Source organism: Poecile atricapillus, chromosome W, assembly GCF_030490865.1.
Source record: "Poecile atricapillus isolate bPoeAtr1 chromosome W, bPoeAtr1.hap1, whole genome shotgun sequence".
Taxonomy (NCBI): domain Eukaryota; kingdom Metazoa; phylum Chordata; class Aves; order Passeriformes; family Paridae; genus Poecile; species Poecile atricapillus.
Genome location: NC_081288.1, coordinates 26,321,871 through 26,349,535, shown reverse-complemented (window position 1 = coordinate 26,349,535; position 27,665 = coordinate 26,321,871). Strand labels below are relative to the sequence as shown.

Here is a 27,665-nt window from a genome sequence, read left to right as displayed (position 1 = left end):
TTCCCCTGGACCTTATGGCCTCCACCCTCAGAACACCTCTGATCCCCTTCCTCCCCTTTCCTACCTTGCAGATGCAGGTCTGAATAATGCCCTTTTCCCAGTGCCTTGACCACAGGGTCCCAGGTCAACTTATTTCAGCATAGAGGAATCCTTGTGCGACTCTGTGATGAGGACTAGGGAGTCATTTAGCACATGGGGAGCGCTAGACCCTTCAGGAGTAACCATGCTATCAGGGGGAGAAGGAGGGGGACCCCCATTGTAGGGATGCACACCCTTCTCCCCAAATCACCCACAGCCCTTCCAGCATCCCACCACCCCAACCTGCCAGGGTTGAATCCTCCAGCACCGTCTCTCTGCCCATGCCACTGAGAGCAGCAATGCCAGCAAGTCTCACGAAGAAGCTGGCACCATGGAAAACAGGGAACATACTACGGGTGGCTGAGGTGGAGTGGGGGGCTGCCTGTGTCCCCTCCCCGCCGTCCCTGGCCGACCGTATTCTGGCTCTGAGGAGTGCTTGGCTCCACCTTCCACCCTTCCCTCCCCCGGTGCTAAGCAGCAAAGCCAGCTAGAGACATCCAGCCGGGGTATTAGTAAAAACCAAGCCTCCCTCCAGGAATGGCACTCGCCTGAGAGCCTCCCCGTGCTGCGCGCCCCGACACCGCTGGGGCTGGGAGAGAGAACAGGGGGGCTATTGGGATACAAATCACAGCCCTCGCAGGATTTGCCCAGCACACCGGCCAGCAATGTAAGTTTTCCTACCTGAGCTCGCTCGCACAAGCGCACACTTTTCTTCGCGCATTTTTCCTTCTATTTTCTCTCGCTTTTTTCATTTTCCCAAACAAGAGTCTGTGGTGCCCTCTGAAACTAGAAGGACAGCAGTTCTTGCTATGCACTGTTGCTTTTTTTTCCAGTTAAGCCAGAGGCATGCTTTTCCATCACTTTTTTTTTTTTCATTTCTTTCTTCTTCTACTTTTTTTTTTTTTTATTATTTTTTTTATTTTTTAATTACTAGATGGGAAGGATAGCGAGGCCTTTATTTTTAGAGTGTTTCTTTCTCTTAGGGGGAAACTGCTGCACAGCAGCAGGGACTTTTAGAGGTGACTGCAGACCGAAGGAGAAAGGCGGAGTGTGTGGGACAGGCAGCCCAAAGCCTGTCTCAAAGTTAAACTTGGCTGTATTTTTGTCTGGATATATATAGATATAGATACAGATACATGAATGTGAGTATGCATATGCATACGCACACATATATACTGGAGTGTGTGTGTGGATGAAGTGTAGATGTATTTCAAGCCTTTGGTTTATCAGCTGTGAGAGGATGAGATGTCCCTGCAGAAGTACTTTCTCACAGCTGGGATCAGGGTCTCTGGGTGTGGATCCCGGGCCTGCATGGTGGTGCCACCCGCTCAGGTTCCCTGGCACCTGGGGTATCAGTCCCTTCTGGCTTACAGATACGGTGCTGGTGCTTCCCCTCCCATGCCTCCCCCCAGACATTTCACTGCATGTCTTTGAAATTAAGGGGCACTTCCCCACACAAGTTTGGTGGCTCTCCTCCACATTCCACTCCTCCGTGGAGTGCTGTGCCCAGGCAGAATGGTACATGTCTCTCTTCTTTCAGGTCCCCAACCTTCCTTATCCCTCTTGCTGAAGGCCCTTCCACACATGTCAGCTCCACAAGACTGCAGAGATAGGGAGCAATATCCAAATTAATCGGGGGCCCGAACCCATCCCAACCCCCATTGATCACGGGTTCTGCGGTGTGCACGGCAATTGCATTTCTTGCGCTTTAAGTGAGCAGCTCCTGTCTCGTGGTCAGTTCTTCAGAGACCTTGGAGTCCCTTTCAAATTTGGTGGTTGCTTCTCTTTTTCTCCCTTTTCCCCCTTTTTTCCTTTCTTTCCTTTGTTTTTGTCTTCCTCCCTTCCCTCCTCAGTGAGAAGAAGAACAGTGAGAAGGAAGAGGGAAGGCTTGAGAGCAACGATGGCTGACGACCAAGACCTTTCAGAGGTGGAGATGAGCCCAGTGGGCTCTGAAGACCACCACTGCCTCTCCCCGGGACCCTCCATGGCATCAGACAACTCCCCGCACCTCACTGGCTCTGGGAATGGGGAGATGGGGAAGGTCAAGAAGGAACAGCAAGACTCGGAGGCGGATGATGACAAGTTCCCGGTGTGCATCCGCGAGGCAGTCAGCCAGGTGCTGAGCGGCTATGACTGGACCCTGGTTCCTATGCCCGTCCGGGTCAATGGAAGTAACAAGAGCAAACCCCATGTCAAGCGGCCCATGAATGCCTTCATGGTCTGGGCACAGGCTGCCCGGAGGAAATTGGCTGACCAGTACCCACACCTGCACAATGCCGAGCTCAGTAAGACCTTGGGGAAGCTCTGGAGGTAAGAGAGAGCGGTGGAACGGGGGGTGTGAGGGCTGAGGTCTGGAGGTGTCCTCTACAGGACTGTGTGGTCATGTGGAAGGACGGAGACTCAGTGGGATGGAAAGGGTATCCCTTGAGGGGACTTCTGTACACTGGAGCAAGGTTGTTGGATGTAGTGAAGGCTTCCTCAGCAGAGCTCACCTCTGTCCAGCAGCCCTTTCCGTGTGTTTCCTACTAAGTTTGCATTTTGTTCCTGATGAGGACACTCTCATTCTGATCCTCCCTGCCTGCCTGCCTTGGGAAATCTTGTTTTCTTGGCTCACCCTCCCTGCTGGGCTCAGTTGTGCACTAGCAGTAAACTGGCTGAGCTCAAGATTTAAGAGCTAAGTCACAGGAGGCTGCCTCAAGCCTGTCTGAACTCAGATCCCAGCACTAACAGGGTTCCTTTTCCGGGCAGTGCCACAAAGCAAGAGGGATACCAATTTAAAGCTGAGGAGGAAGGTCAAGGGAAAGGAGATAGGCAGTCAGAGTCCGACACCCGTCCTTCCCAGGATGGTCCCAGTTTTGGCAGGCCATGTAGGTGCAGTGAGATGGACAAGGAGAGACACAGGTAGAAACAGGGGCTGAGGTTTAGCAGAGAGGAAGAGACCTGCAACAGTCCCAGCCTTAGCAGGGTCTCTTGGAATATGCATCTTCCTTTGCACCCAAAAAGATGCCCTCCCTTCTCACTAACACACATACATTTGTCCTTTGGCACCACCAATTTGCACACCTATTTTCACTTTGTGCAGATCCTGGGTCCTCTGTGTGGCCTCCCCTCCTTCCTCCAGTAGATCCATAGGCTGCCTTCATCAAGTGCAGCCAGCCCATGAATGTGCAGAGAGCTATTGTGCTGAAGCCAAACCTGTCAGGCTGGCTGTGCCGCATCCATCCCGTTGGATGCTCTCTGCTGATAACCCCATCAACCTGTTGCCTTCTGCCACAAGTCCCCAGCACAGTTCCCTGCCTCACAACAATCAACGCAAACCAAGGCTCATGCAAACAGCCCTCTCATTCTCTCACCCCCTGACAGCATTTCATAGAGGAAGCCCTCAGTTTTGGGTGAGCCAAGACACATTTTTTGAAGCAGAAGCTTCAAAACACACTTTCTATTGCAGCTATTCATTACTGGCTTCAAACCGCCTAGCTCGCAAGGAAGCAACCCCTTGGGCATTAGGTTCTCCCTCTGCTATGTCAGCCTATTTACACTGACTCCTAAGTGTCTAATGTGTCCCCAGCAAAGGGATTTATTTGGGAAGTCAAAGGCAGAGTATTGATTGTGAATGTCTCATCTGATCTTCTTTTCCACTTGGATCTCCTCTGCCTTCCCTTTACCACAGTGCTTGCTTTCACCTGGAACTCTGCTGCCAGCCTCTGGACTGTTAAGCTCTGTTAAAAAAAGAGGGTGTGGGGGGAGGACCCACCCTTTTTGTTCCCAAAATGTTGATTTCAAGATATCATTCCTTTACTGCAAAATTTTGCCAGATTTTAGATCAATGGTGTCTCCCTCCTCCCAGGCATTGCATTTTCCTTGAAAATACAGCAGAGCGGTGAAACCTCCACAGATAATTGCAGTCAGAGCACAGGGAGACAGCCCCCAACCCGTGGCCACAGTCACACACCCAAATGCCTCCCTGGTCCCAGGACATGGCTCCCGCTGCTGGCCACATGGGACTCAGAGCAGCGGGACACTGCTGCCAGACAATGGTCAAGGTCCCCGTGTGTTTCTTAGGGCACAATACAGCCAGGAAGTGTGGCTCAGATGAGAAGCTTGTGGGGTCAGACCTGGGGTTGTTGTAAGCTGCTAAGTTTGCTATCTGGGTGCTTCTCTTGAATGTCTCCTCTCCTAGTGCACGCTGAGGCTCTCCGAGCCGTGCCAGCCCCTATGGAGATCACACACCACAGCAAGCTGGGTTATGGGTATACAGTCAGTGTCTGGCCACATGTGTGTCCTTATGTGAGGCCAGGGGGAAAGATCAGCCACAGAACTCCAGGGGAGGTGGCACAAAAGTTACTAGGATAGTAGCTCAAAGCCTTACCTTCCAACCATGGTATGGTTGGGCTTCCTCTGCTGAGGTTCCCACTGCCTTATTCCCCCAGGTATAGCTCCTACACATGGGTACAGCTGCAAGCAGACAGGATTTTTTCTGGATGGCTTAACCTCAAACTTTTGATGAGTGTTCTTGCAAAGGTGGCCACCAAAACCCTACAGCCATGGCCTGTCACTTTGGAAAATGTTGGCTGTTCTGAGCTTATACAGATGAGTTACACAAGTTGGCTGTTATGAACTTATACAGGTGGGTTAGAGGTGAAGGCTGGTGACCACAGGGACTCCCTGCAGACCACCATTAAACCAAGCATATCCCCACCAATCGGCACTGGGTGGGGATGGAAGAGACTAGGAAATCTTGAGAGGCATCTGAAAAATAGGATGCAACAGCCCAGGACCCTTTTTTTAAGCCCAAAATTTGCACTGCCACGTCCTCCACAGGTACCAGGCACCTTCACTGGAAGGGGCTGCAGGATATGCCCTGATGGCCACATTATCTGCCTGACCTCAAACACGGTGCCAGAGGGCTTATGGCCCCATCAACCTTCTCCAGGCTGTACCCACTTAGGGTGTGTGATGGGTGCAGACAACAAAAAATCCTCTCACTTCTTGAAAAAGAAGGGAGAGGTTTTGTGCTCAACAGTCACAAAATCTGTCCTTGAACACTTTCTTTTCCCAGGGTGAGACAGGGAGCAGCTCTCAAATGGAGGCTGGCTGCTGAAAATGTCGGCATGACTCCCAGCCAAAATGCCAGCCAGCACCACCTCCGGGGCTGAAAACAAGGGAGGCACGGGAAGAAGGGGAGGAAGGCTTGGTAGGGAGGAGCAAGGGGCCCTGATGGAGGGATCTTTGCATGAAGAGGGTGGCAATACCCAGGGAATTGGTTCATACCCACAAAATCTAGGGCCATGGACAAGTAAGACGGGTGCTTTCTGCTCCCAGCCAGCCCTTGCCTTGCATCAGCCCCAGTGCCCAAGCCCATCACTGCACTGACTCATTGGCAGCTGAGCCCCAGGCAGGGTCAGGTCTCCGGCTGCTGAGCCAGGCGCCTGGCGCACAGAGCAGTGCAATGCCAGGCGGCAGAAGTGGAGGCTGTGAGAGGCCAGCAGGAAGGTTTCAGCCCTTCTTTCTCCTCCCAGAGCGTGGCGCTGGATGCTTGCCCCTCTCCCCTCGGCTCAGGGGTGAGCATTTGGTGTCGGGCTTGGATAAGCCCCATGAAGGGCTTTGCTCTGTGATCCGTAACTTCTCTGCCCGTGCGAGATTCCTTTGCATTATGGCCCAGAGAGCGTGGGGGGCAGGAGGGGGAGGGCAGGAAGCAAGTGAAATCCAAATCCCCCCAAATCTCCTGGCCTTTGCCTGCTTGCACCAGTTTCACTTTGCTAAAGCCGATTTGAATTCTGATCCCAGTGGGAGGGAGGAGAGAGCAGGCAGCCTTGGAGAGAAGGCAAAGATGTGGGGAGTGGACTTGCCTCTGTCCTGCTGGTGGCACTACTTCATGGGCTGTTGTCAAGGGGAACAGAGAGTGAGGCACTTGAGCACAGCTCAGAGGGCAGAGATCTGACACCTGTGTAGCCTCCAATGGTTCTGTTTCACACCATCCACAAGACAGATCTCGGAGGCTGAGCTTTGCAGGTTTTGTCTCTATTCTCCATATCCCACGTTCTCCAAGGATGAAGATTTTGACAAGCCAAGGTGGCTCCCAGTCCACAAGGCCTACAAGGGTTGACCCTTGGAGGGCCATCTGGAGCAGCACAGGCTGAGGGATTAGAGCTCTCTGGGACTTTGTGAGTATGGTATACAGTGGCGGGAGGGAGACAGGAAAGCTGGTGTTGGATTCATGGTGGCTCAGTTGCTTTAATCTCCAGGATTAAGGCAGTGGAGGAATGTGGTGTGTGGCCACAACCTGCTCAGGCTGACTGGAGTGAACCCAGGTCAGCACCATGCCACACACCTCTCATCTACCAGCTGAGGGGATGCACAAGGAGTAGGGGGAAAGGGGTGTTTAGGGACAAACCTATTACTTGCTGGTGACCCTTTTGATCACCCACCAGATTTACCTGTGTATTCCTTGAGCCATGCCTCCTCTTCATCTTCAGTTTTTCAGGTCAGTTCTGTCCTTTATATCTTCCCCAGAGCCTACAGCTAAACAAAATTGGTGATATTATAGTCCTAAGGGCTTAGGGGGCACCAAGGTGCTGGCACAGTCCCATCCCCATGTAGTTCTTTTCCTGGGGAGAAAAAGGTGGGGACATTTTATAAACGGAATAATTTTTTAGCTGTTTGTGAGCCCTGCCATTCATAATGGCTGTTTTGAGTTCTCAGTCATGAGAAGACTGGTCCCTTCTAAGAGCACTGGTTTTTGGTTGGAGGCAGGATGATCTTGAGTCACAAGAATATGAGGAGGAAAATCATAACATGAAATTGAAGTGCTTCCAGCTGAAATGCTGCAAAAGGCTTGAGAAATGGGTTTGATCTTATCTTCAAATGCTCTGAGGCATCCTGCCTGTGCATTTCACCACTTCCTGGGAGAGCCTTAACTACAGCAGCCCATGATCTGGCAGGAATACAGACAAGGAGCTTACATTTCTGCAGTGCCTTTCATCCAGAGACCAAGGCTCATCCATCTACTACAAAGCCAGCAAAACAGCAGCTACATTTTTTACAACTGCTTGGTCAAGCTCAAGGAAGGCTGGTCCTTTTGCTTCAGCCTTTTGCATTATCCATGTCTGAGGTGAGCAGAAGCTCCAGGAATAGTAGAATGCACTGTTTCTGCCCCTTCCAAATTTTCTTTAATTCCCTTTTAGATATTGCAAGTTGACTAAAGGCTGTTTTTACATGGTTATTGTGGAGCCAGTATCAATTGTTGCTATTGGTGCTCCATACAGCCTCAAACTAGGAGCAGAGCCTATAAAAAGGGGGAGGTTAACCTGGAACAGATACAACCTGGGGAAGAGCAAGAGATACAGGGCAGACAGTGCTATACTACCTTTGTCCAAAGGAGAATTTCAACTGCCCTTAATTTGCCTGAAGTTTTTAAAAGCAGCTCATCCAACCTTATTTAACACAACTACAAAAGGCTGCACTTCGCACTTTGGCAATGGAAGAGAGGGTAAGTTGAACTTACTGAAGTGAGAAGCATCACACAGGCTGGGAAGGACCCAGCACTGGCACCAACCAGTGGCAGGGCTTAACGACTAAGGAGAAGAAGGAAAGCATTGCTATCTCCGTGGAAACACTCCAAGTTCTTCCTATCATTCCAGGAAATACCCTCCACGGGGCAACATCCCGGCATTTGGATTTACACACCCTGTCCCACAATACTGAGCATCGGGGTTTTTTTCTGATGGACCTGCCTCACTCCTTTCCCTCTTCTCTTTACCATCTTGGTCTCTGCAGGTTGTTGAACGAAAGCGACAAGCGGCCCTTTATCGAAGAGGCGGAGCGGTTGAGGATGCAGCACAAGAAGGACCATCCTGATTACAAGTACCAGCCCCGCCGGCGGAAAAACGGCAAGGCCACACAGGGCGAGGGTGAAGGCCAGGTAGAGGGGGACGCTGGTGGGGCTGCTGCCATCCAGGCCCACTACAAGAGCGCCCACCTGGATCACAGGCATCCCGGAGAAGGGTCGCCCATGTCTGACGGTCATCCAGAACACTCCTCAGGTGAGTCTTGGGTCTCAGTGAATCTCTTGACAGACTACATCCAAGTCAGAGGTTCAAAAGAGAAAAGTCACCATGGTGAAAGCCTTAGTGATGGGGCTCACACCTTACTCATGACCCAGCAGACTGCTGGTGTCAGCAGTACAGGGACATGCCTGAGTTTCAGAGGCACTTATGTTCCTCTAGTCAGGCAAGGTATCATTGCATCCTCCCTTTTTTCCACAAGATGATATAAAGAGATTTGGTTTTGGCCTTTTCTTTCTCTCTCCACCAAACCCTCCAGCTAGACAGCTGCTGGCATACTGGGAAGAACAGAGCTGGGTTGTATATAGAGCCAGTCATAAAGCTGGAATTCACCTCTTCTCTCTTTTTCCTCCACAAAACATTCTTCACATTGCAGGTCAGAGCCATGGGCCCCCCACACCTCCTACCACCCCTAAGACCGAGATGCAGGCAGGCAAAGCTGATTCCAAACGAGAAGGGCGTTCACTGGGGGAAGGAGGAAAGCCACACATTGACTTTGGCAATGTGGACATCGGGGAGATCAGTCACGAGGTGATGTCCAACATGGAGACCTTTGATGTCAATGAATTCGACCAATACCTGCCGCCCAACGGACACGCCGGCCACCCCGGCCACGTCGGAGGCTATGCGGCAGCGGCCGCTGCTGGCTATGGCCTCGGGAGCGCCCTGGCTGCAGCCAGTGGACACTCTGCCTGGATCTCCAAGCAGCATGGAGTCTCCTTGTCCACTGCCACCTCATCGGTGGTGGACTCAAAGGCCCAGGTGAAAACAGAGGGGTCCACCCCTGGAAGCCATTACACTGACCAGCCCTCCACCTCCCAGATTGCCTACACATCCTTGAGTCTGCCCCACTACGGCTCGGCCTTCCCCTCCATCTCCAGGCCACAGTTTGACTACCCGGACCACCAGCCCTCGGGACCCTACTACAGCCATTCCACCCAAGCCTCTGGCCTCTACTCTGCCTTCTCCTATATGGGACCTTCCCAACGTCCCCTTTACACTGCCATCTCTGACCCTGCACCCTCCGTGCCACAGTCTCATAGCCCCACACACTGGGAACAGCCCGTGTACACAACTCTCTCCAGACCGTAGGGAATGGGGAACAGTGACCAAAGCAGCGATGGAAAGGCTCCCAAGAATCAGCACAGGCAGAAGAGCCTCCGAACTCCAAGGTCACTCAGTGCCATCCAGCCACCAGAACCTACCAAGTATACAGAAGTGCCTTTCTTGATCCCAGCTGTCGCTGGCACACCCACCTAGAGGAAGGTTTATCGTCCTTTCACCCTTTACCAATTTCACACAGGCCACGTGACTGGCTTGCGATGCCTTATTGGCCTTCTAGATGAGGAGGATTCTAGACATGGAGTGACTGGTCTATGGTGGGTTTTGTTGTGCACACCCTGGACTGGTATGATGAGAGAGACTGTCCTTTCCATCCCCTCCCACACTGCTCCAGGGAATTTGCAAGTGTTTCCAACAGGCCACAATGGCCAACACATTGTCACCTGCTGTGGGTGTAGGGTGGTGGCTCAGCCTCGGCAGATGTGCCATGGGAGGGGCAGTAGGGAGGTGGCATGGCCGGCTTCCATGCAATCAGCATCGTGCAGCAGTCCTGCCTAAGATTCACACACGCATGAATCTCGAACCCCTTGGAAGACCAACCTACGCTTGCTTCCCTGCCAATTTCCACAGCTGCACTCTAGCTTTTCTCCCCACCTCCTCCCTCCATCTTGTCTCTGTTTAATCCCACACTCTTCCCAGCATGGAGAATTGAAGGCTTGCCTGAACAGTACATGGGATTTGGGAACAGCATGGTCAGTCTTAGCATTACTCATATCACAGCCTGTGTGCACACACGTGTTCATGTATGAAGGTGGAGGAGAGGTGGGAAAGGACCAATGAATCATTACGGTGCTATGGGTGAATCCTCCTTTTTTAAAATTACTCTGTATCATTCATTTATGTCTGGCATTTCTGGCCTCTCAGTCTCTTCTAATCTCTTCGGAACCCCAAACAACCTCTGAGCAAACTTCGTCCTTGCTCTTCCGTGTCTGATGGTGCCTGCATGAAATGAAGAGGCACCAAGAAAGCTACAATGCACTTGCCAACACCCCGAGTTGATTCCAGTACTCTGAGGTCCCACTCCAAACCCAGGCTGAACTCATTCATTCATCATGTCTCCCAGTCAGCCAAAACCTCTCTCCCATCTATGCTGAGAATGGAAAGATACTCCTGTGGCTTTAAGCAAGGTAGATACAGACCCAATCTTGGATGATGAAAGAAAAGAACCCCATTTGGGTGCAAAGTAATCTTCTTTGCCTTTGGGTTTCAAACTGGAAGCAACCAGCTCTTAGAGATCAACCTCTTTTTTCAGCCCAACATCTGAGGACAGTCTGCTTGCTTCTCCTTTGTCACCTCCAAGAGTGGGGTGTTTTGCCAGGTCAGGGAGTAAACCGGCACAAAAATTGCCACAGGAAAAGATGATTCCTGGCAGCTGATTGCAGAGACATGCTGTGGGACTTCCCAATGCATATTCCAGTCTAGAAAGAGACTTTAACCAAATGTGGACTGTGATGGGTGCTGCTGTATCCCTCTGCTGATATGACTGTCAGATGCCCTTCCTGCCTCCCTTAGCTACAGAAGACTTCTCCTTGTGGTGTCTGAAAAGATCATGTAGAATGTTTGCTCCCTGTACGCATGTAACCTCTTCCAGCCCTGTCCCCTTATTTATGCAAGTAGCACCTTCCTCCCCTACCTCCCTTTCCTCAGTCTCTGTGCCATCCTAGCACCATTAACTCTGCATTAAACATATGGAATAATAAACTTAAAAGTTTCATTTTCACATGTCTGAGTTTTTTCAACCTCATCCCTGCCAAGTCTCTGTGTTTTCCCCCAGTACATGTATGATGGGTCACACACACCACCACACAGATCCTGTGCACAGCCTTCCTCTGCCTCTCAGGAAGAGGACACGGGCACATTTCTGACTGGCTGTCCAGACTCCTTCATGGAGATGAAGCTCATCTTCTGTTTACACCTCACCTCCAGTCATTTCTTCCATGAGAAAAGCACTAACACTGACTTTTGTTCTTCATCTGAGATATAGCACATGCAATCAAGAGTACTATTTTGCGTGTGCTTCATCCAAAAATTTCTTAGTGTGACTGCTGATGCTCTCTAGGATAGAAGTATGGGAGGGTTTCTCATCTTGGTTCCTCATAACCAGGTAGCAGGTGACATACCTTCAGAAAAAAAACAAAAAAAACCAAAAAAAAAACTCCCCCACATACACAAATTTGTGTATTTTGGAAGCTGACATTAATTTCTCTTCTTCCCCCACCCTCCTGCCTCCCAAAATCAAGAACTGAAACACAAATACTCATACACACAGAGCATATTCCAGAACACATGTGTACACTTTCTTACTTGTTGAAGACATTCTGTATATAGTCAGATCCTGGGAGGGTATCTGAACTTGTCTGGAAAGAAAAAGTATGTAGCAGGTATCACTCTGCTTAACATCTGTCAAGACCAATGGCAGAATGGTAAGAGCCCAGTTACCACAGACACTCCCAACAATTGATTCCAAAGGGTTTCAATGCTGGTGCATGCGAGCAGATGCAGTGAGTTTCTGTTCACTAAACATTTTATGGGTGAGTAAGCACATCTAGGAACTGTGGAACATGTTCAAAGCTTTTTAAAAAGCATAGCACAATTTCAATGAAGTTCTGTATAGGGCCAAGAGCATCCACAGCAGGATGGCTTAATTAATCTATAATAGTGATGCCAGCTAAAGAGTTCCATGCAAAATAGGACTGACCACTCATGGAGAGGAGGAAAAACTTCTACCCCAAATCACAGGCTGTGGGAAGAGCCCAGAAGGGCACTGATGAGCAAGTCAGGAGCATGGGTAGGGACGAAGGGAAGCCATGGTGAAATTAGAGGTATGTAAGTTGATCACAGGAGTGAGAGAAGTGACACAGCATGGATGAACACAAGAGTGGGAAAAGAAAGTTCTTAATCTCATGTAGGCACTCTTCTCCAGCTCTTCAAGAAGCAAATTAGGAAAGTGAGTGGGCTCTGCCTCAACCACTCTCCAGTGGAAGGGGATTCCTCCTCTCATACCAAAGGCTTGTTGCAAGTAAGACAGTACTGAGAACACCACTGGTAACAGAGGGGTTAACCACTCCTCCTCCAGCCTAGCAGGAGCTGGCCCAGCATCTTTCCCTATCCCTTTAATCGTATCTGATACAGATGCAAGGCTGGGGAGGGGAGTCCAGTAGGGAACAAAGAAGCCATTTAAAAAAAAAATAAAAAAAAGGACAAGAAAACGACCCCGCGCTCCATGGCAGACGCCAAAACGATTGCACAAAGGCACCATTTCAGGGCTGAAATTTCACCGCACCAACGTGATTAAAGGATTCCATGGAGGGTGGGGGGAGAAGGCTGAAGGCCACAGTGCTGCAAATTAACCTTTTCTTGGTAAGGATGGCCTGGACCAGGAAGCATTTGCGTTCTTCACAGTCAACCCCCTCCATGCACCTGCAAACATCTCCACATCCCCTTTGACCTGTCATTTCACCCAGGGACACATTCAGCTCTTGCATTATTGCCTCTGAAACCAGCCCTTCCTGTGCACACCAAGAGAGGAAGGATAGACTGCTGCTTTTACAGGGAACAGTAAGAGAATGACATTCATGGCTGGTTACATGAGCCAAGTTCCCAGGCAGGTTGGTATAAACTCCCTTTGGGACATGGATGCTCACATGCAAGCACTCACCACACATACAGCACGGAAAATGATCACTTTATATATAAACACAAGCTTTAACTCAAACTAGTCAGAAATATTCTTTCTGGGCCAAAGCAAAGAAAAGTATAAGGCAGAAAGCATAGGTGAAATGTACCTTCCTTCTTCTCTTTAAAAATATAAAACAAAACCTCTGAGAGCTCTTTTTAGTAAGGCAATTGAGAAAGATTTGGTGTGTTCTGCCCAAGCTCAGATCTTCCACATGCAGAGAAAAGAACCTTGAAGTACACAGATCAAGAAACCAAAATTAGGTGAATTAATGAAAATCTGCAGCTGGCTGGAAGCCCTTGCAGATTGTAAGGCATCCACCCAACTCTTGACTCGAGCACGAGCACGTTACCTCCCGGCACATCAGAAGCGAGAGTGCAGGTACCTGAAGGGGACAGATGACTGATCTTTCACCACAATACAGATCAAAGGAACTCTAGGATTTAGCTGCAGTTTTGACACCGTAAGAACCACCAGGGTATGTTCAACTGAGATGGCTGGTCCATCCCCAGGACCTCAGTTCCACCGTGTGTCAGAGAACGGCTACATCAGGAGCAAGTGCAACAGCAACCCACACCTGCCGAGCTGGTGGGACGGCAAGTGGCGGCTGCGCTTCCGGCTGGGGCAGTGCCACTGAAAGGGGATCCCCACTTCTGATAAGCAGCAAGGGAGCAGGGAAACAATAGGTGGCTTGATGAGAGCTGCTCTACGATACTCCTGAGAAGCCCCACAGTCAGCACTGGCCAAAGAGGAAATTGGGGGTTTCCACAGCAACCTGCTCAGGGCACAAAGGCCCAACTGTCTAGGGGGAAGCAATGGAGGTGTCTCAGCACTCACATTTTAAGAAGGGACAGGGGTGGAAGGTTGGAGTCTCTCTGAAGCCAAAGTACCTGCCAGAGCACTTCTGTACAGCAGGAGTTTAATTGGGTATCCATCCTGTAACCAGGGAGGTGCAGTGCTAGAGGAGGGAGTTACTGCAGACTTTAGCCAAGCTAAAAGACGAAGCCTTCAACAGTGCAAGAAAGCTGAAAAAACAGCATTGCACTTGGCTCCCTAATCTTACCAATATAGTACAGGACACACAGAGAAAAAAAATAATGCCCAAACTTGTGGAGACAGCTAAGAAAATAATTTCTCAGACATACAGGACTGAGATAAAATAGAAAGTCAGACAGAAAAAAATCCAAATATATTTAATTTAAAATAGGGAGATTAAAAATTTATTTACACAAACACTAACCAAAATTAGAAACAACCCTGGAAACACAAAACCAAAAACAACAGCTGGAATCTGATCAGTCTGTGATAATTAACTCATCCACACCCCAGTCTTCATAGCTCCCATCTGGAAGGTAACGACGGATGATTATGGGGATCTTGCGTGCTCTGAAGGGAAGAGAGAGATGAACAGAAATGTCAGAATCTCCACTGTATCACTTCAGTAGGTGATGGAAGTGAGGTGCTTGGTGGCTTCAGTAAACTCATCAGATTTAACTGAGAGCTGTGCAGCACCAGTGATTTGATATTATATAGCAAAGTCCCAACAACCTTCTGTCATTTGCAGATGCAAAGCACTCAGCACCCTCAGACTACAAACACCAAAGACTTCTCAGACCTCTGCTGCTACTGCAGGAATTGAGCCGTGTGGTCTGAACCCACTGAGAGACAACACCTAGCATCTAACCCTGATACAGGGGGAAAATATAAATCAAGGGACTTGAAGAACAAATCCACTTTTTGTTTGATGGAAGGTTTTTCACCACATGACACTAAAAAGGTGGCAGAATTCTGAGAACTTCCAGGACACACTGGTATTTACAGAGAAATTTGCATTCTGAGAGCATCAGTTACATTTAAAGAAGGATACATGAAACAGTGACTATTTACATACCAAAACCTGTCACAGCTGGGGTGGAGCACAGCACCTCCTAACAGTGCTTCCGATTAGAGAGCAAGAAAATGCTGAATACAATTTAACTTCATGAAAGTAGATTTAAGTCAGCAAAACATAATCAGACAGTCTGGAATCTAGCCAGGGCATCAGGTTTCAACTGTATCAGACTTGAAAAATAACACAACTTCTTTACATTCAGGGAGGTTGTTCTTCCAGTAGTAAAGTAACTCCCCGATGCCAAAAATTACAACTGAATTTTGGCACAGAACAGGATGCACCACCCTGACTTCTGACTGAGCTTTCCAGAGCTCACACACAGGCAGTGACCAGAAGCAACTCAGTCTGAGCCTGGAGATCTGACAGGAATATGACCTAAGGAGCTTCTAGCAATGGCAAAGGGAGCTGTAATAGATAAAAAATCTGCAAGAGCGGCTTCAGTGCACTGAGAAACTGGGGAAGCAGGGGGGACAATTTCATTCAAGGACAGGGACCTCATCAGTAACAGAGTCCAGCTGCTTGAAGGATATCTGCATGTGACCTAGATCATGCAGGAAAACTGTGAGACAGCAGGTAGCTCTGCTGTGGAAAGGCAGGCCTGCAAGTGGTCATCCAAAATTTGCCTCTGCTGCAGTCAGAAAGGATTTATTTACCTTTGTGTAAGTAGGGGAAAAGCACAAGAAGCCAAACGTGCAAGGGTGCAGGAAACATTCTCACCAGCCTCTTATTTTAATTTTTGCCAGCACTTTACTTGAATACAAGTCTGCTCAGATGGCTGCTTCAAAACAATTCCATTTGGGGAATTAAATGGATTCCCAAAAGATGAGGACCTTAGGATCCCATCACAGAAATAAAGAACAAGGGGAATGTGAAGTAGAACAGATCCAGAGCACTCCTAATCATCAGTATTTGTAGGAGCAACTAGGATGGGAGAGTGCAGCTGTGGAGAAACTCCAAGGTGAAAAAAGGAAAAGGCAACTATAGTGCTCACTGTTATTGAGGGAAGATGAGGTTGTTTTAGAACAAACTGCTAAATGCTGGAATGAGGAGAGGACTGCTGCCTTGAAATCAGTTAAAAATCTGTGACTTACTTGAGTTCTTTCATGGCAATGAGCAAGGGGTCTGTCTCTCCTTCCAGCTCCACCATCACAGGGGCACACATCCTAGGAAGAACATCAACAACCACTTGAGCAAAAACACAGGGAGGGAAGATCTAAAAACACCTGCCTAGCTGTGTCACCTCTATAAAAGCCAATTAAGTAGGAGGGTGGGACACCATCCTGGCAAAACTGATTTGCTCTGGCATGAACTTCAAGAAGAAAACTCCCCTAAACAGTTACAGACCAAACTTTTACTTCAATGTTCTTCTTGTCCCATCCCTAGGGCCCTGCTAAGCAGCTCGTGCTCAAGGACTGGTGAAATCCACACTCTCTTAGTTGTCCTCTGCTGTACTTAAGTATGTAGAAAAGAATGGTTCTAAAATTAATCTAATGAAAAGGGTGGAATTGCTGTAAAATGAGCAGGCCTCCTACAACTCCAACGCATCTCTCACATTCTGACTTGCTCACAGCTTCCAGGCCTCTCTTTCTCTTCCAGGGAAAAAGAGGGGCTGGATTTACAGGGCATTTTACATCTCATAAGAAAAAAATTAATCATTTTGCAAAGGCTTGTGACTACACCCATCCACTGGACAGTGGTGGCAAAGCAAGCTCACGTGATGTTCTATGTGTGGGTGAGGCCACAGGGCTGCTGCTGGTCTGGGTTCAGCACTGAAAGCAGAAGATGCAGGTAAGCAGAAGCAGGTACCAGAGTGTTTTGGATTAAAGGCCTGGCACGGGCCCAAGTCACCTCCCCCCATTTTTCTTGCCTTTCACCAACCGAAAGAACATGCACAAAACAGCTTCACAGAACAGCTTGGCTGCCTCTCAATCATGCACAAGAGAAGCCTCATTTTCAAGGTGGCTATAACCAAGAGATGAAACCTTTGCCACTGTCTAACAATCTCACTCAAAAGGTAGTTTTTCAAAAAGCGCAACAATTTTTAATATTTATTATTAAAACAAGTCTAAAAAGGCAAATTGATTACGAGCAGGAGGCCTTGGCAGCACTTGAAGTAAGTTCTAAATGTTATTGTCTATTAGAAATAAGGCCTTATTATTGCCAATACTTTAAAACACTTACAGCTCCCCACAATGCAACTGCATTTAGAACGAATTTCAGCTTGGCTTCTCCACTCCCAATTCCTATAACCCAACTGTGTTATCAACTGAAGCTGTTTTGAAGCTTCTCTCCCTCCAACATTACCTTTTACAAACCAGTTATGAACTTTCAAGTCCATGCTAGCTCTCTTAGGAAATACAGAAACCTGAACTGTCTTGACCCATTCCCTGGTAATTTTGTCTGTGACCTAGGACAACTCGTTGTAGCTACTAAATGCTCCCTCTTCATGCACAAGCAGCACAGTTTCAGGCAAGGAGAGACACAGAGACTTCAGGTGCAACTAAGAGCCCCACAGTCCTGTGCATCACTGCTGACCAGAGGGTGACGTGCAAGCTCAGAAGTCACACAAAGGATTCAGAAGACCTAGGAATTTTTAAGGGAAGGGGAAAGCACTTATCAGTGTAAAGGGAGGTGCAGCTGCGGCAGTGCTGGGGCCACTGTGGGCAATACTCACGCTATCTGGAGAGCACGAGTGCCCAGGACTCTGGCTCGCTCGTACTTGGTCATGTAGGGGGTCGTGATCCGCTTCTGGTTTGCCTGCTGCCGCTCTCCCGAGGGCAGAATCTCCACGTTCTCCTGTCCCTCCTGGTGGGAACAGACCCGCGCCGCTGCTCAGCCGCACCCGGTGTGGGGGGAGACACCGAGGCCCCCCCAACCACAGCAGCCGCCCAGCCAGGCCGCGACGCGACCCTGCGGGCCCGGCAGAGCCTGCCTGGGCCGGCCAGGGCAGCGCTCCACGGGGCACCCACCTCCTCCGCGTTCTCCAGGTCCTCCAGGCCCTCATCCTCCTCCACATCGTCGAAGTCATCCCCGTCAAAGCTGCGGGAGGGACACACGCGTCGCACTTGTGGCCGGGCCGCCCCCACCCGACCCGCCCCGAGGCGCTCCGAGGCGCGCCGCGCCGCCTCCCCTCCTTCCCCTCGGCCGCCCCGCTCTCACTTGTCCTCGTTGTCGGACATGTTGCCGGCCCGGCGCCCCCCGCCCCGCACTTCCGGGAGCCACTTCCGGGTGTTGTCGTGACGCTACCGGAAGTGACCCGGCGCCGTTGCCATGCCGACCACCGCCGCTTCACCCTCCCCGCCCGGTCGCCGCCCGTCGCGATGGAGGCGGCGGGGATCCCGGGCCGCGGCTGGGGCTCGCCCATGGGCAGGCCGGCTCGGTACAGCACAGGAACGCGGGAGCTAGTGAGAGGTAACGGCGGAGCGGGCCGGGGTCCCGCCCACAGTGCCTCGCCCCGAAGTAGAGCGTCCCACCGCGGTCCGGCAACCGGGCAGGGCCGTGGCTGGTGTCGCCGCCCCGGCTGGAGTCTCCCAAACCCGCATCTTCCCCTTCGGGTTGGGGTTGTGAGGGGTGGTGACCCCAGGGCGGGTTCCCCAGGCCGGCTCTGCTGCCTCTTCATGCACACGTTGTGTTTTTAGCCACGATGGAGGAGCTGCATCTGACGCATTCTCAGAAGCGATACCTGATGGACTATGTGAAACGTGAGTGAAGCCCCCCCGGCTCTCCTGCCCGCTGCTGTGCTGTGCTGAGGAGCTTTTGCATCTCGGCTGGAGACTTGGGTGTTCGCCCACAGCCTGCTCGGATGGGCAAATGCTTTAAAACAGCAGCACAGCAGCTGCTGACACATGGGGACAAACGGGTCGAGCTGTCCCCACGGGTCAGCCGGGAACCAAGGCGCAACGGTGCGACTTGGACCGCAGTCTGTCGTGCCCAGTGACCAGGGTGAGACATCTGGGGCACGGGGGCCTTCGTTTGTCATGCTACTATGGATTAACAGGTAGATCTGCTGGCAGTGGCCTGGAGCCATCCATCCAGAGTCCCCTCTGCCTGATTTGCTGTTTTGGTTTGTCTCCCAGGAGGCGATGCCCTGCCCCTTCAGAGATTCCCCCCGTCCAGCAAACAGCCAGTGCATGTTTCCTACCCAGCAGCCTGTCAGCCATGCAGGCTTCCAGCTAGACCGCTTCTCCGACCTGCCAAGGTCTGCCAGGCAGAAGATGCCTACACCCGAGAGAAATTCAAACCACAGCCCATACGTAAGTCAGTAAACATTGCTAATAAATCCATGGTGATGCCTGGAGCCTCTCAGCCTCTCTTCCCCTCCTGTCCATCCCCTGCCTCTATCTCAGCGGTGGCAGTGTATCTGAATTGCTCCATGTCCTCACACTCTCGCTCTTCAAAGATGCTTCAGAAATGGATCTCTGAGGGAGCATCTGCTGTAAGTGCTCGCTGACTTCTGCCTGCCAGCTGGCGGGGAGGTGACAGGTGTTAGGGACCTGCACAGTCCTTGAGCAAGAACAGAGCACTAGGTGATTTTCTAGCACATAAATGTGAAACCACAGCTCTGATGTTGGTTTGGTGGGCTCTGTACACCTGTGTGGTGCTTGCACACAGTCCAGGGATGGACTGACATTAATGAAACACTTCTCTGGCACAGTTAGGGAAGCAGTGTGGTCAGGCTCCTCCATGAGGAGATGTGCTGATAAATATATTTTTTTCCTTTGGCATTCACAGGAGATTTGGAAAAGGAGAAGAGAAGACTTCAAAACATCTTAGCAACAGGGAAGGATGAGGTAGAGGACAAGGTGAAGCAGGTGTTCGTTCAGAAAAAGGAAGAGGAGATAGCTGCGCCTGACCAGTTTGAAGAATGTATGTCTTCATGTCCCCAGGAGGGAGGCAGGCAGGAAGCCTGGGAAGCCAGCTCCCTCCTAGGGCTGGGGTGGCAGGCTGTGTTGCCCATTACACTGTGTAACATGAAGCCCATTACAGGAGCAGCCACAAAGCCCAGTTTCCAAGAGAAAAGACTCACTGCTGTGACACTGATCCAGCCATCCTCACAGAGCTTATATTGCTGAGGTTGGCTGGCAGATAGCTCTCTGGGCTGCCAGCACAAAATGCACCCTGCTGGCAGGGGAATAGCCTAGGGATGTGCAGGGATATCTGGGAAACAAGCTCAGGTGCTGCTGGTCCCTTTCCCAGCAAGCCTGACTCAACACAGACCAGGTCACTTGACAGCCTGACCACAGTTTGGGCCCTTCCACTCCAGGATCACAGCAGTTATATTAGCAAAGCTTCAATATCAAGCAGAATTTGAAGCAGTAAAAGACTTTGGCTTGTAGAGTGTACAGTGATAGCAAAACCCTGCCAAATACCTCTCTGTGCTTGAATCTTCATTGTGTGTGTACAGCCCTACCAGCCTTTTGCCAGCCAGGGCAGCACAAAGACGGGCAATGCCAGAATTAAGTGTACAGAAGGGGTGCTTTGGTCCCTGCTGCAGGGAGCCAGTGCAGCTGGTTGCACACACGCTTGGTTGCCTCCAACACTTGTCACAAGCTGAATGTTGTCCTTGACACATCTGTGACAGGATTTGGATCAGCTGGCTGCAGGTCTGTGCTGCAAAGCAGCAGCTGATGATCCATGCCTGGTCTTGGATGGTTGCAGTCACTGGGTGTTGTGTGTCAGTTAATGAACCTCAACAGCAGGTTCCGTCTCCATCCACAGACTGGTTAAATTGCCCACAAGCAAAAGAGAACTGTCTACATAAAGAAAACTAGAAAACTGTTGTTCCTGGGAGTCAGGGGGTGGTAAGTTGGGCAGAAGGGACATTTCCCTTTATGTAAGGGACTACTGATGTATTGTGATGACATGTTCAGCAAGGTGAATGTTACAGCAGCTATCGCACTGCCTTGGTGGGTCTGCTGTTCAAGCAGAACTAGGAAATTGGGAGTTCAGATCTAGACACAAACCTGTTTTCTTGCCTTTTGGCTGCATGCTGTTTCTACAATTCTTTCTCTTATCCACCAGTGATGAATGAAATTCAAGAGAGGAGGGAATTCCTGGCAGAGATGGAAGCTCTAGGACAGGGTAAGAAGTATCAAGGGATCATCCTCACTGAAATCTCACAGGTATGCAAGGGCCTTGGCTGAACAGTGCATGGAGGGAATCCTGTGTGTCAGGATATCTGAGCAGGGAAGCGGGCAAAGAGCTGCTTCCCTTCATGGCACAGCTCAGGCATGAATTTGGGGAATGGTGGATAGAAGTTTTTCAGCTTTCTTTCCATCTCTGCATGTAACTTTATCAGGAAAATAGAGCTTTTGTTCTTAAGACTGGCAAAAGAAGGGAAAAAAAGCTGCTGGTTTTCTCCCTGCTCAGCTCTCTCCATTTGTACTTTGCAGAAATTGCATGAGATGGAGATCATTGACAAGAAGAGAAGTGAGGAAATGAGAAATATGACAAAAGCCTTCCCTGTTGGGAACAAATCCAATCTCCAAGACTAGGCCAAGGGCAAAACACAAGTGCAATTTGTTCCCACCTATTCTTCCCAGACTGTCGGCATTGGAGGCCGGTCTGTGACTGTTTCCAAAGAGGGGGCAGCACCATCTGTTGCCTGAAACTAGAAGGCAGGACCAATTTGTACATAAAACAGCAACAGAAGTTGTAAAATCCTTCCCACACACTGGATCCCTTCTTGCTTAATAATATTAAAGACATGAAAATACATAGCAATGGCTCCCAAAACATGATAAAGCAGAGCCTTTTTCTTGCCTGTGCAGTGCCTCAGAGTACAGCAATCCATCCATAGAAATGTCATTCCTTCCCATCTGCCCAGAGGTGGAGGTTTCTCATGACAGCATGATGGTAACACGCTGCCACCACACCTGTAACCTGCTCACTCCTGGCCCCGTGACTCCAGGAATATCTCTGGAGGAAATGCAGCTGCACAGCCTGGTGCAATCACAAGCCCTTGGCATTTCTGCAGGTCACTGTGGCTGTGACCTTAAGCATCAGCAAACCTCTGGTGGCAGCCCCAGCTGTGCTGAGCAGGGACAGGGGATTTCAGCCCAGTGCCCGCTGCTCTTTGCTGCGATTTTTTTGGTTCCTGAAAGCACGGTATACAGAATAGCCACTCTATTCCCACAGAGACTAGAAATGGCTGTTTGCTCACCTCATAAATACCTGAACCTCTGTCCTCCAGCAGGCTGAAGCACGATGTCCCTCTTTTCCTGTGCAAATCCCAGCATAACATCCAGCTTCCAATTTCCTTAAGATCTCATCCTCTGCTTCTTAGCAATACTCAGGCACTTCCCAAAGCCAGGCAGCATGCCCTGGCCGTGGGACAGCATAAGTGCACAAAGGAATCAGAAACCTAATCCACAATCACTTTTTAAATCCAATGTTTCTTTTATTTCTGCTCAGGTGAATGGAAGTCATGGGGTTAGTACAGTATAATTTACAAATCAAACTGCTGACCAGGCGCAGGGCCAAGGGGTGTCAGGCTGCAGCAATCCCAATGGCCTTTGGCAACAGTGATGTGACAGCAGGCTCTAAAGCAGTTTTATTCTCCTCAGAAAAGAGTTGTGCTTTGGGATCTCCCCGCCCCTATCGCTGCTCCTCATCAGCCTGCTGTGTATGGCAAGGGTGAGATGGCATTACCAGCACAGGGCTGGACTGGCCAGCTCCCAGCCATGGGGGCCACGCTGGGATTGAGGAGGGGCTTGGGTCCCTCTGGTTTTGGGAAATGAGGATCCCTCTCCAGAATGCTACACCAGCCACCTTGCAAGGCACTGCTCTGAGAGCATTTTGGCTAAAGCCTGTTGGGTTTTTAGAAGAGACTGCAGCAGATGGCTCAGGGCTGGTTATGTCTAATTTGCTAATGAGAAGGCATGATGAATAGCTGACCAACCAAACACCCATGAAACTCTAATTCAGACTGATCCAATAATTCAATAAATAACTCATCATCTTGGAAGTGAAGGCAGGAAACAAAAATGGAAGGAAGAAGGGATGGTTGGAAGAACACTGCCCCCTTATTCCCTCCTCTCCTCTGATGTACACACACACACACACGACAAATAAAATAAGGGGTTTAAAGTTCTTGGATGGGTTTGAATTCATCTAGTAAAGAAGGTGTAAAAAATAACCAGCCACATCTGCACACTTTTAAAGTATACACAGGTGAAGCTGGGTAAAGGTCAGTTGTGACCGTGCCTCTCTCCCCTGCCGCTCAAGGGTGGCACTGGTGAGCAGGGACACAAGCTTAGTGCCCCTTGCTGGCACTCAGTCAAGCTTGAGCTTTTCTGCCCTTGCCTGGAAAAGGAACAGGTCTTCCCTCCCCAGGAAGGCAGCAGAGTCAGCAGTGTTTAGCAGCAGTGGGGTTCCTGAGTAGGGCACGTGAGCTACATCCTAGCAGCTGTACACCGTCCCCTTGGGTCCTCTCAGCCTTGGGACGGAGCCCACCCACCCCTGGCACACGAGGGAGGGGACAGCTCAAAATAAATAGGGCACCGCTTCTTTTTTTGGCTATGGCTCTAGAGCCTTATGATGCAGGAGTATTTTCTTAACCTTTTAGTTTAGGCCAGTAAAACCCAAAGGATCCTGATTCTAATGTCAGTTTTCTCCTGAAGTTAAAAATGGGACAGAAAAGGGACAAGAGTGGGCAGGCAGGGAGGGACAGGGAGGCCCAGTCCCCTCCTGGCAAAAGTCAGAGGCACGTGGAACTGTCACAGTTAGAGCGGGAGAAGGGAAGGGGTGCAGTTAGTGCAAGTTTTCCCACAAACACGAAACTCCTTTGCTTGTTCTCAGTTAATGACAAGAGCACACAATTGGGTAACGTATCTGAAAAGCAAATCCATCTTCTCCCCGCCTTGTTAACAAGGCTTCATGGAGGGTATGGTCATGCTCCCCCACAGCCTCAGGAAGGGGAGGGCTTTGGTCATTCTCACCCACTCTGGGCTGAGGGCTGGCATCTCCCTGGGGTGGCAGCTCTGGTGCCTGAGGAGGGAGCAGGGGAGAGGCGAGCCAGGGCCAGGGAGAGGCGAGTCAGGGTTCCCTCCCAATGCTGGTGTTCCCCTGCTCTAGCTTTTTTCCTTGGGTGACTTGCTCTTGGAATCATGCTTGTTGCCCAGCAGCTTAAGCACCTTCATAGGCTTGAATTTGCCTTTCTTCTTGCTCTCGGTCTCCGTCTCCTTGTGAAATTCTGGGGTTGCAAAGGGAGGTTGTTACTGTGGGATGTCAATAGTTGTACAAACACACTCATGACAATGGGCAAGGGTGAGAGCCATGAATCAAAGCCCTCCACTGCCTGCACACTTTTTCTGATAACAGGGGTGTGCAGCACAACTGTGCCTCTAACTTTATTGGCCCTCCAGGAAAGTCTCCCCAGTCTACACAGAATAGATTCAATCTCCCCTGCAAGCAATTTCACAAATGTCTCGTGTTGCCCCTTACTGGGGTCAGCAGTGAAAACATCACTCCAAAAAGCTTCCCATTTGTTTCTTACCTTTCCTTTTAATCATGGCTTCCAACATTTTATCCTCCTCCTCTTCTCTGAAAGAAAGAATGGGAAAGAGGTCAGGAATTCAGCCCTGAAAACAGCTGCTGTATTGTTTCAGGCTAGAGAGCCTCCTACTTAGAAGCCATAGAGGGGCAGATCCATCACTGTCTTGTAAGCATTTGCAACCAGCAGAGTAAATCCCACATGCTGCACGTGCTGTCCTGTCTTTCCCACACAAAGCATTCAAAGAGACAAGGACTGGGAAGCCTGGGAAAGACGTCAGCAACATGGACATCTTGGGACACCCCTGCGAGGCGCTCATGTGGAGCTGAGTCAGACAGGCTGTGCTTTTCCCTTCTCCCCCAGCCCACCCCATTCCTCACTCACCTCTGCCGGTCCTCATCCAGGCAGTTCACAATGGCATTCCTCTGCTCAATGATGGTCACCAGCTCCTGCATCAGCACCTTCTCCCTCCCTCGGTCCTCATCGGTCCAGTCCTTCTCTACCCAGCCAAACCCCAGGGAAGGACAGGCAATTACATGGCTGAAGGAGCACTGAAATGCAGAGCTTCAGGGCAGAGATCTCCAGCACAATCCCCTCTACCCTGCCATGTTGCAGGGCCAGTTGGGTTACTAGTGCTGTGGGGACAGAGCCCTGCATGTGGCATTCCATGGGGACAAAAGAAGCACGTCCCTGCACAAGGCTGGGACATACACTGAGGTGGGACAGAGCCTCTAGAGCCAGTTGATTGCATTGGCATCCCTACAAAGCCCCTAGAGACAGGGGAGATGATGCCAAGGGGAAAAATTATCCTTGTGGGTGCCTTCCAACTCAATATATTCTGTGATTCTATGAAAAAAGGGGTAAGCACACCCAGAGTGGTGCTTTACCTGGCTTGTTGAGGAGGCACCGCAGTTCATACTCCACGTCTGACTGCCGCTGCTCCAGGTTCTGCTGCTTGAAGCTGCAAAGGAAGGAGGAAATGTTGGGAAGCACTGAAGGCTCCAGAGAGGCAGAACACCATCCCAAAGTACAGAGTGAGTTCTTGGACTTGAGATTGTTCTTGGAAAGAACAATCAAGATTCTGATCTTGTCCTGTATAGCCAGGGAGCCAAGGACCAGTAAGGACCAGGCCTGGCTGCTCAAGGCCTTCCTGGAGCAGATACTGCAGAGGCTCTGGTGACGTGCTGTGGGTCAGTTCTCAGTGCATCTGGACAGATTTTCTTGCCCTTACTCCCTCTCTTTTTTAGGCAAGAAGACCCTGTCAGGATCTCCCCTGGAAGCACCATTTCAGGAGGGCTGAGAAAGGGTTCCCCAAGAGAGTATCAGTGCCTCTCCACACGCCTGCACACACTTACATGTAGATGAGCTCTGATTCGTGGCGCACCAGCATGTGCTTCTCATGGATGAGTTTGAACCAGTCCACAAGCAGGCTGTCTTCAGAGTTGTCTGCCAAGCAAAGGGACAATTCAGAGCCATTCCCAGCCCTGGTGGATCCCATCACCCTGCAAAAGGCTGGCCTCTGCCAAGCCAGGGGAGGGGCACTGGGCTAGAGCCAACCCAACCTCAGCCTATTTCTGAGGCCCAGAGAGACCCTATCTCTCCTCTCACCTGTTTCCATTCTAGGGACATCTCCATGTTCAGGGTAAGGTTGTGACCAATCTTGGAGGCCAGCACAGCCTCATGTGCTCTTCCAACCCCAGCATCAGCAGGGAGTAAGAGGGCAGCCCTAGGGTCTGTCCTGCCCCACACCCACAGACAGCCCAACCCACACACCATTCTCAGCACTGCGCAGTTTTTCCTCCAAGGCCACCCCACGGTGCTCCAGCTCATCCAGCTGATGCTCAATGGCATCCATCTCCCCATAGATGTCTTCTTCAGGGATGTACTGATCTGTCTGCACCTGCCAAGCCATAAATAAGACACTTTCATTACCACCAGACTCCAGTTCCCAGGGGTAATCCAGAGGTCGGTCAACACTAACAAGGGCAGGGGGACAACAAAATATTCCATCGAAGCATGGATCTGAAATCCCCACCCCACTCTGGAGCAAAGGAAGACCATGGTGCTTTAATGAACACGCTGTAGCTTACACACCCTCCTCCCCAGCCACGGCCACCTGCTGCAATCCCTTCCCACACATGCATCAGCAGGGTGCCTGCAGACTGCTCCAGCCCTGGGGGATAGCACAGAGCCGGCTTTTCCCTCCTTGCTCCCAGGGGCCCTTTTACCTTGCGTTTGATCAGTGGGAAGCCGTGGCCAGGTGCAGGAGGACGCACAGGCTTGGAGCCCTTGGGAGGTTTCTTTGCCGAGGGGGAGGCAGCAGGTGATGGCTTCCGATTGAAGGGGTTCTCTTTGCAGGAAGACTGGAGAGGGCAGACAAGTGCAGATACGTGTGCATCCAGGGAAGGGAAGGGATCCCAACAGTTGGGAATGAGCAGACAGGGCAGTGCTAGAATTTGTCCTGCCCCACAGCCTCCTAAAGGAGGAACACAGCACTCATCTCCACAAGCACCTAGTCAAAAAAATAGCTGCGCTCCTGTTTGACATGTTTCCCAGCTCTCTCTCACAAGCATGCTGAAATATTTTCCTTCATGGTTGCCCTCCTATTTGCTCAGACTACATGAAATCCTGCCTCTTCTCTAGCACATGGGGTAGGCAGAGTACAAGCAGAGCCACCATTTAACACAGGCTTGAAGCTTGCTTTCAGGGGGTCACACATCAAGCCTACCAAAGGGGCAAGCCTGGACTCACAGATCCCCTGTGACTGAGTGATGGATGGGGAAGAAAAGCCTGTGATCTGGATGGGGAGAAGGTCATCACCTCACCTTCAGCTGTGGTTTAGGTGAGGAAGATGTCTTGGGGCTCCCAGAACCCCCATCTGAAACCAAGAGGATGGGTGTAGGGCTAGCCCCAGCTGGAGGCTTGGGGGGCAGCCGGCTGGGGCTGGTCTTTAGGCTGCCAGTGGAGATGCTCCTGCTGGTGTGCAGGGTGCTGGGCTGCATCTCCCCACTGAGGCTGGCCAGCTTGCTGGAGGAGGAAGAGGAGGAGTTGGTGGAGAGGCTGGCTGGGATAGCAGGGCTTTCACTGGAGGAGACGCTGGCCAGCGGCGCATCCATGCTGGAAGTCTTGGCGGCAGCTGGCATGTGCACAGTGGGCTCAGAGGAGCTTTTGGGCACTGAGGCCTCATCGGTGTCTCCCAGCACCTTGGCTGAACTCTCAGAGTTGATGCTTTCGAGGCTGAGAGCTGGCGACGGGGTGGAGGATGATGGCTCAGAGTGTGACAGCCTGGAGATGGGGTGGTGGGCTGCAAAGCAATGGGAGAGCTCAGGGAGGAATGAAGGG

General features: G+C 50.7%; 4 protein-coding genes across 7 annotated transcripts in view; 2 read left to right on the top strand and 2 right to left on the bottom strand.

Moving 5' to 3' along the window:
- The first annotated feature begins 1,750 nt into the window (after nucleotides 1–1,750).
- LOC131591703 (transcription factor SOX-10) lies at nucleotides 1,751–10,167 on the top strand. Its single transcript, XM_058862658.1, has 3 exons — nucleotides 1,751–2,388; nucleotides 7,855–8,120; nucleotides 8,518–10,167. The coding sequence occupies exons 1-3, from the start codon at nucleotides 1,979–1,981 to the stop codon at nucleotides 9,231–9,233; spliced, it is 1,392 nt and encodes a 463-aa protein (XP_058718641.1). The 5' UTR covers nucleotides 1,751–1,978; the 3' UTR covers nucleotides 9,234–10,167.
- Nucleotides 10,168–14,117: 3,950 nt separating this feature from the next.
- On the bottom strand, nucleotides 14,118–18,061 carry LOC131591710 (DNA-directed RNA polymerases I, II, and III subunit RPABC2). The gene is made up of 5 exons (XM_058862672.1): nucleotides 17,990–18,061; nucleotides 17,800–17,869; nucleotides 17,505–17,635; nucleotides 15,922–15,993; nucleotides 14,118–14,325 (listed from the first exon to the last, which is right to left on the bottom strand). Exons 1-5 carry the CDS (start codon nucleotides 18,007–18,009, stop codon nucleotides 14,235–14,237), a joined length of 384 nt encoding a protein of 127 aa, XP_058718655.1. The 5' UTR covers nucleotides 18,010–18,061; the 3' UTR covers nucleotides 14,118–14,234.
- Nucleotides 18,061–27,665, top strand: part of LOC131591709 (UPF0193 protein EVG1-like) — a 14,318-nt gene continuing 4,713 nt past the window's right edge. Inside the window, exons 1-6 of one of the 4 annotated variants that reach the window (XM_058862669.1) lie at nucleotides 18,061–18,241; nucleotides 18,469–18,531; nucleotides 18,907–19,083; nucleotides 19,562–19,696; nucleotides 20,852–20,911; nucleotides 21,223–22,097. In XM_058862669.1, coding sequence (XP_058718652.1) covers nucleotides 18,151–18,241; nucleotides 18,469–18,531; nucleotides 18,907–19,083; nucleotides 19,562–19,696; nucleotides 20,852–20,911; nucleotides 21,223–21,233 — 537 coding nt within the window. In that variant the 5' untranslated portion in view covers nucleotides 18,061–18,150 and the 3' untranslated portion in view covers nucleotides 21,234–22,097. Of the gene's footprint in view, nucleotides 18,242–18,468; nucleotides 18,532–18,906; nucleotides 19,084–19,561; nucleotides 20,632–20,851; nucleotides 20,960–21,222; nucleotides 22,098–27,665 lie in introns of those variants that run through there. The other 3 variants (XM_058862668.1, XR_009280450.1, XM_058862670.1) reach the window with 3 other exon arrangements.
- Nucleotides 22,599–27,665, bottom strand: part of LOC131591700 (MICAL-like protein 1) — a 20,105-nt gene continuing 15,038 nt past the window's right edge. Inside the window, exons 9-16 of the mRNA XM_058862655.1 lie at nucleotides 27,149–27,627; nucleotides 26,552–26,686; nucleotides 26,097–26,223; nucleotides 25,679–25,769; nucleotides 25,211–25,284; nucleotides 24,708–24,822; nucleotides 24,327–24,373; nucleotides 22,599–24,023 (exon numbers count right to left, since the gene is read on the bottom strand). Of these exons, the coding sequence (XP_058718638.1) occupies nucleotides 23,902–24,023; nucleotides 24,327–24,373; nucleotides 24,708–24,822; nucleotides 25,211–25,284; nucleotides 25,679–25,769; nucleotides 26,097–26,223; nucleotides 26,552–26,686; nucleotides 27,149–27,627 (1,190 nt within the window). The 3' untranslated portion in view covers nucleotides 22,599–23,901. The remainder of the gene's footprint in view (nucleotides 24,024–24,326; nucleotides 24,374–24,707; nucleotides 24,823–25,210; nucleotides 25,285–25,678; nucleotides 25,770–26,096; nucleotides 26,224–26,551; nucleotides 26,687–27,148; nucleotides 27,628–27,665) is intronic.

Coding starts and splice junctions, on each gene's coding strand:
- LOC131591703 (XM_058862658.1), top strand. CDS start 1,979: ATGGCTGACGACCAAGACCTTTCAGAGGTGGAGATGAGCCCAGTGGGC. Junction 2,389..7,854: donor ACCTTGGGGAAGCTCTGGAG/GTAAGAGAGAGC, acceptor TGGTCTCTGCAG/GTTGTTGAACGAAAGCGACA. Junction 8,121..8,517: donor TCATCCAGAACACTCCTCAG/GTGAGTCTTGGG, acceptor TTCACATTGCAG/GTCAGAGCCATGGGCCCCCC.
- LOC131591710 (XM_058862672.1), bottom strand. CDS start 18,009: ATGTCCGACAACGAGGACAA. Junction 17,636..17,799: donor ACCTGGAGAACGCGGAGGAG/GTGGGTGCCCCG, acceptor TGTTCCCACCAG/GAGGGACAGGAGAACGTGGA. Junction 14,326..15,921: donor ATTGCCATGAAAGAACTCAA/GTAAGTCACAGA, acceptor TCTTCCCTTCAG/AGCACGCAAGATCCCCATAA.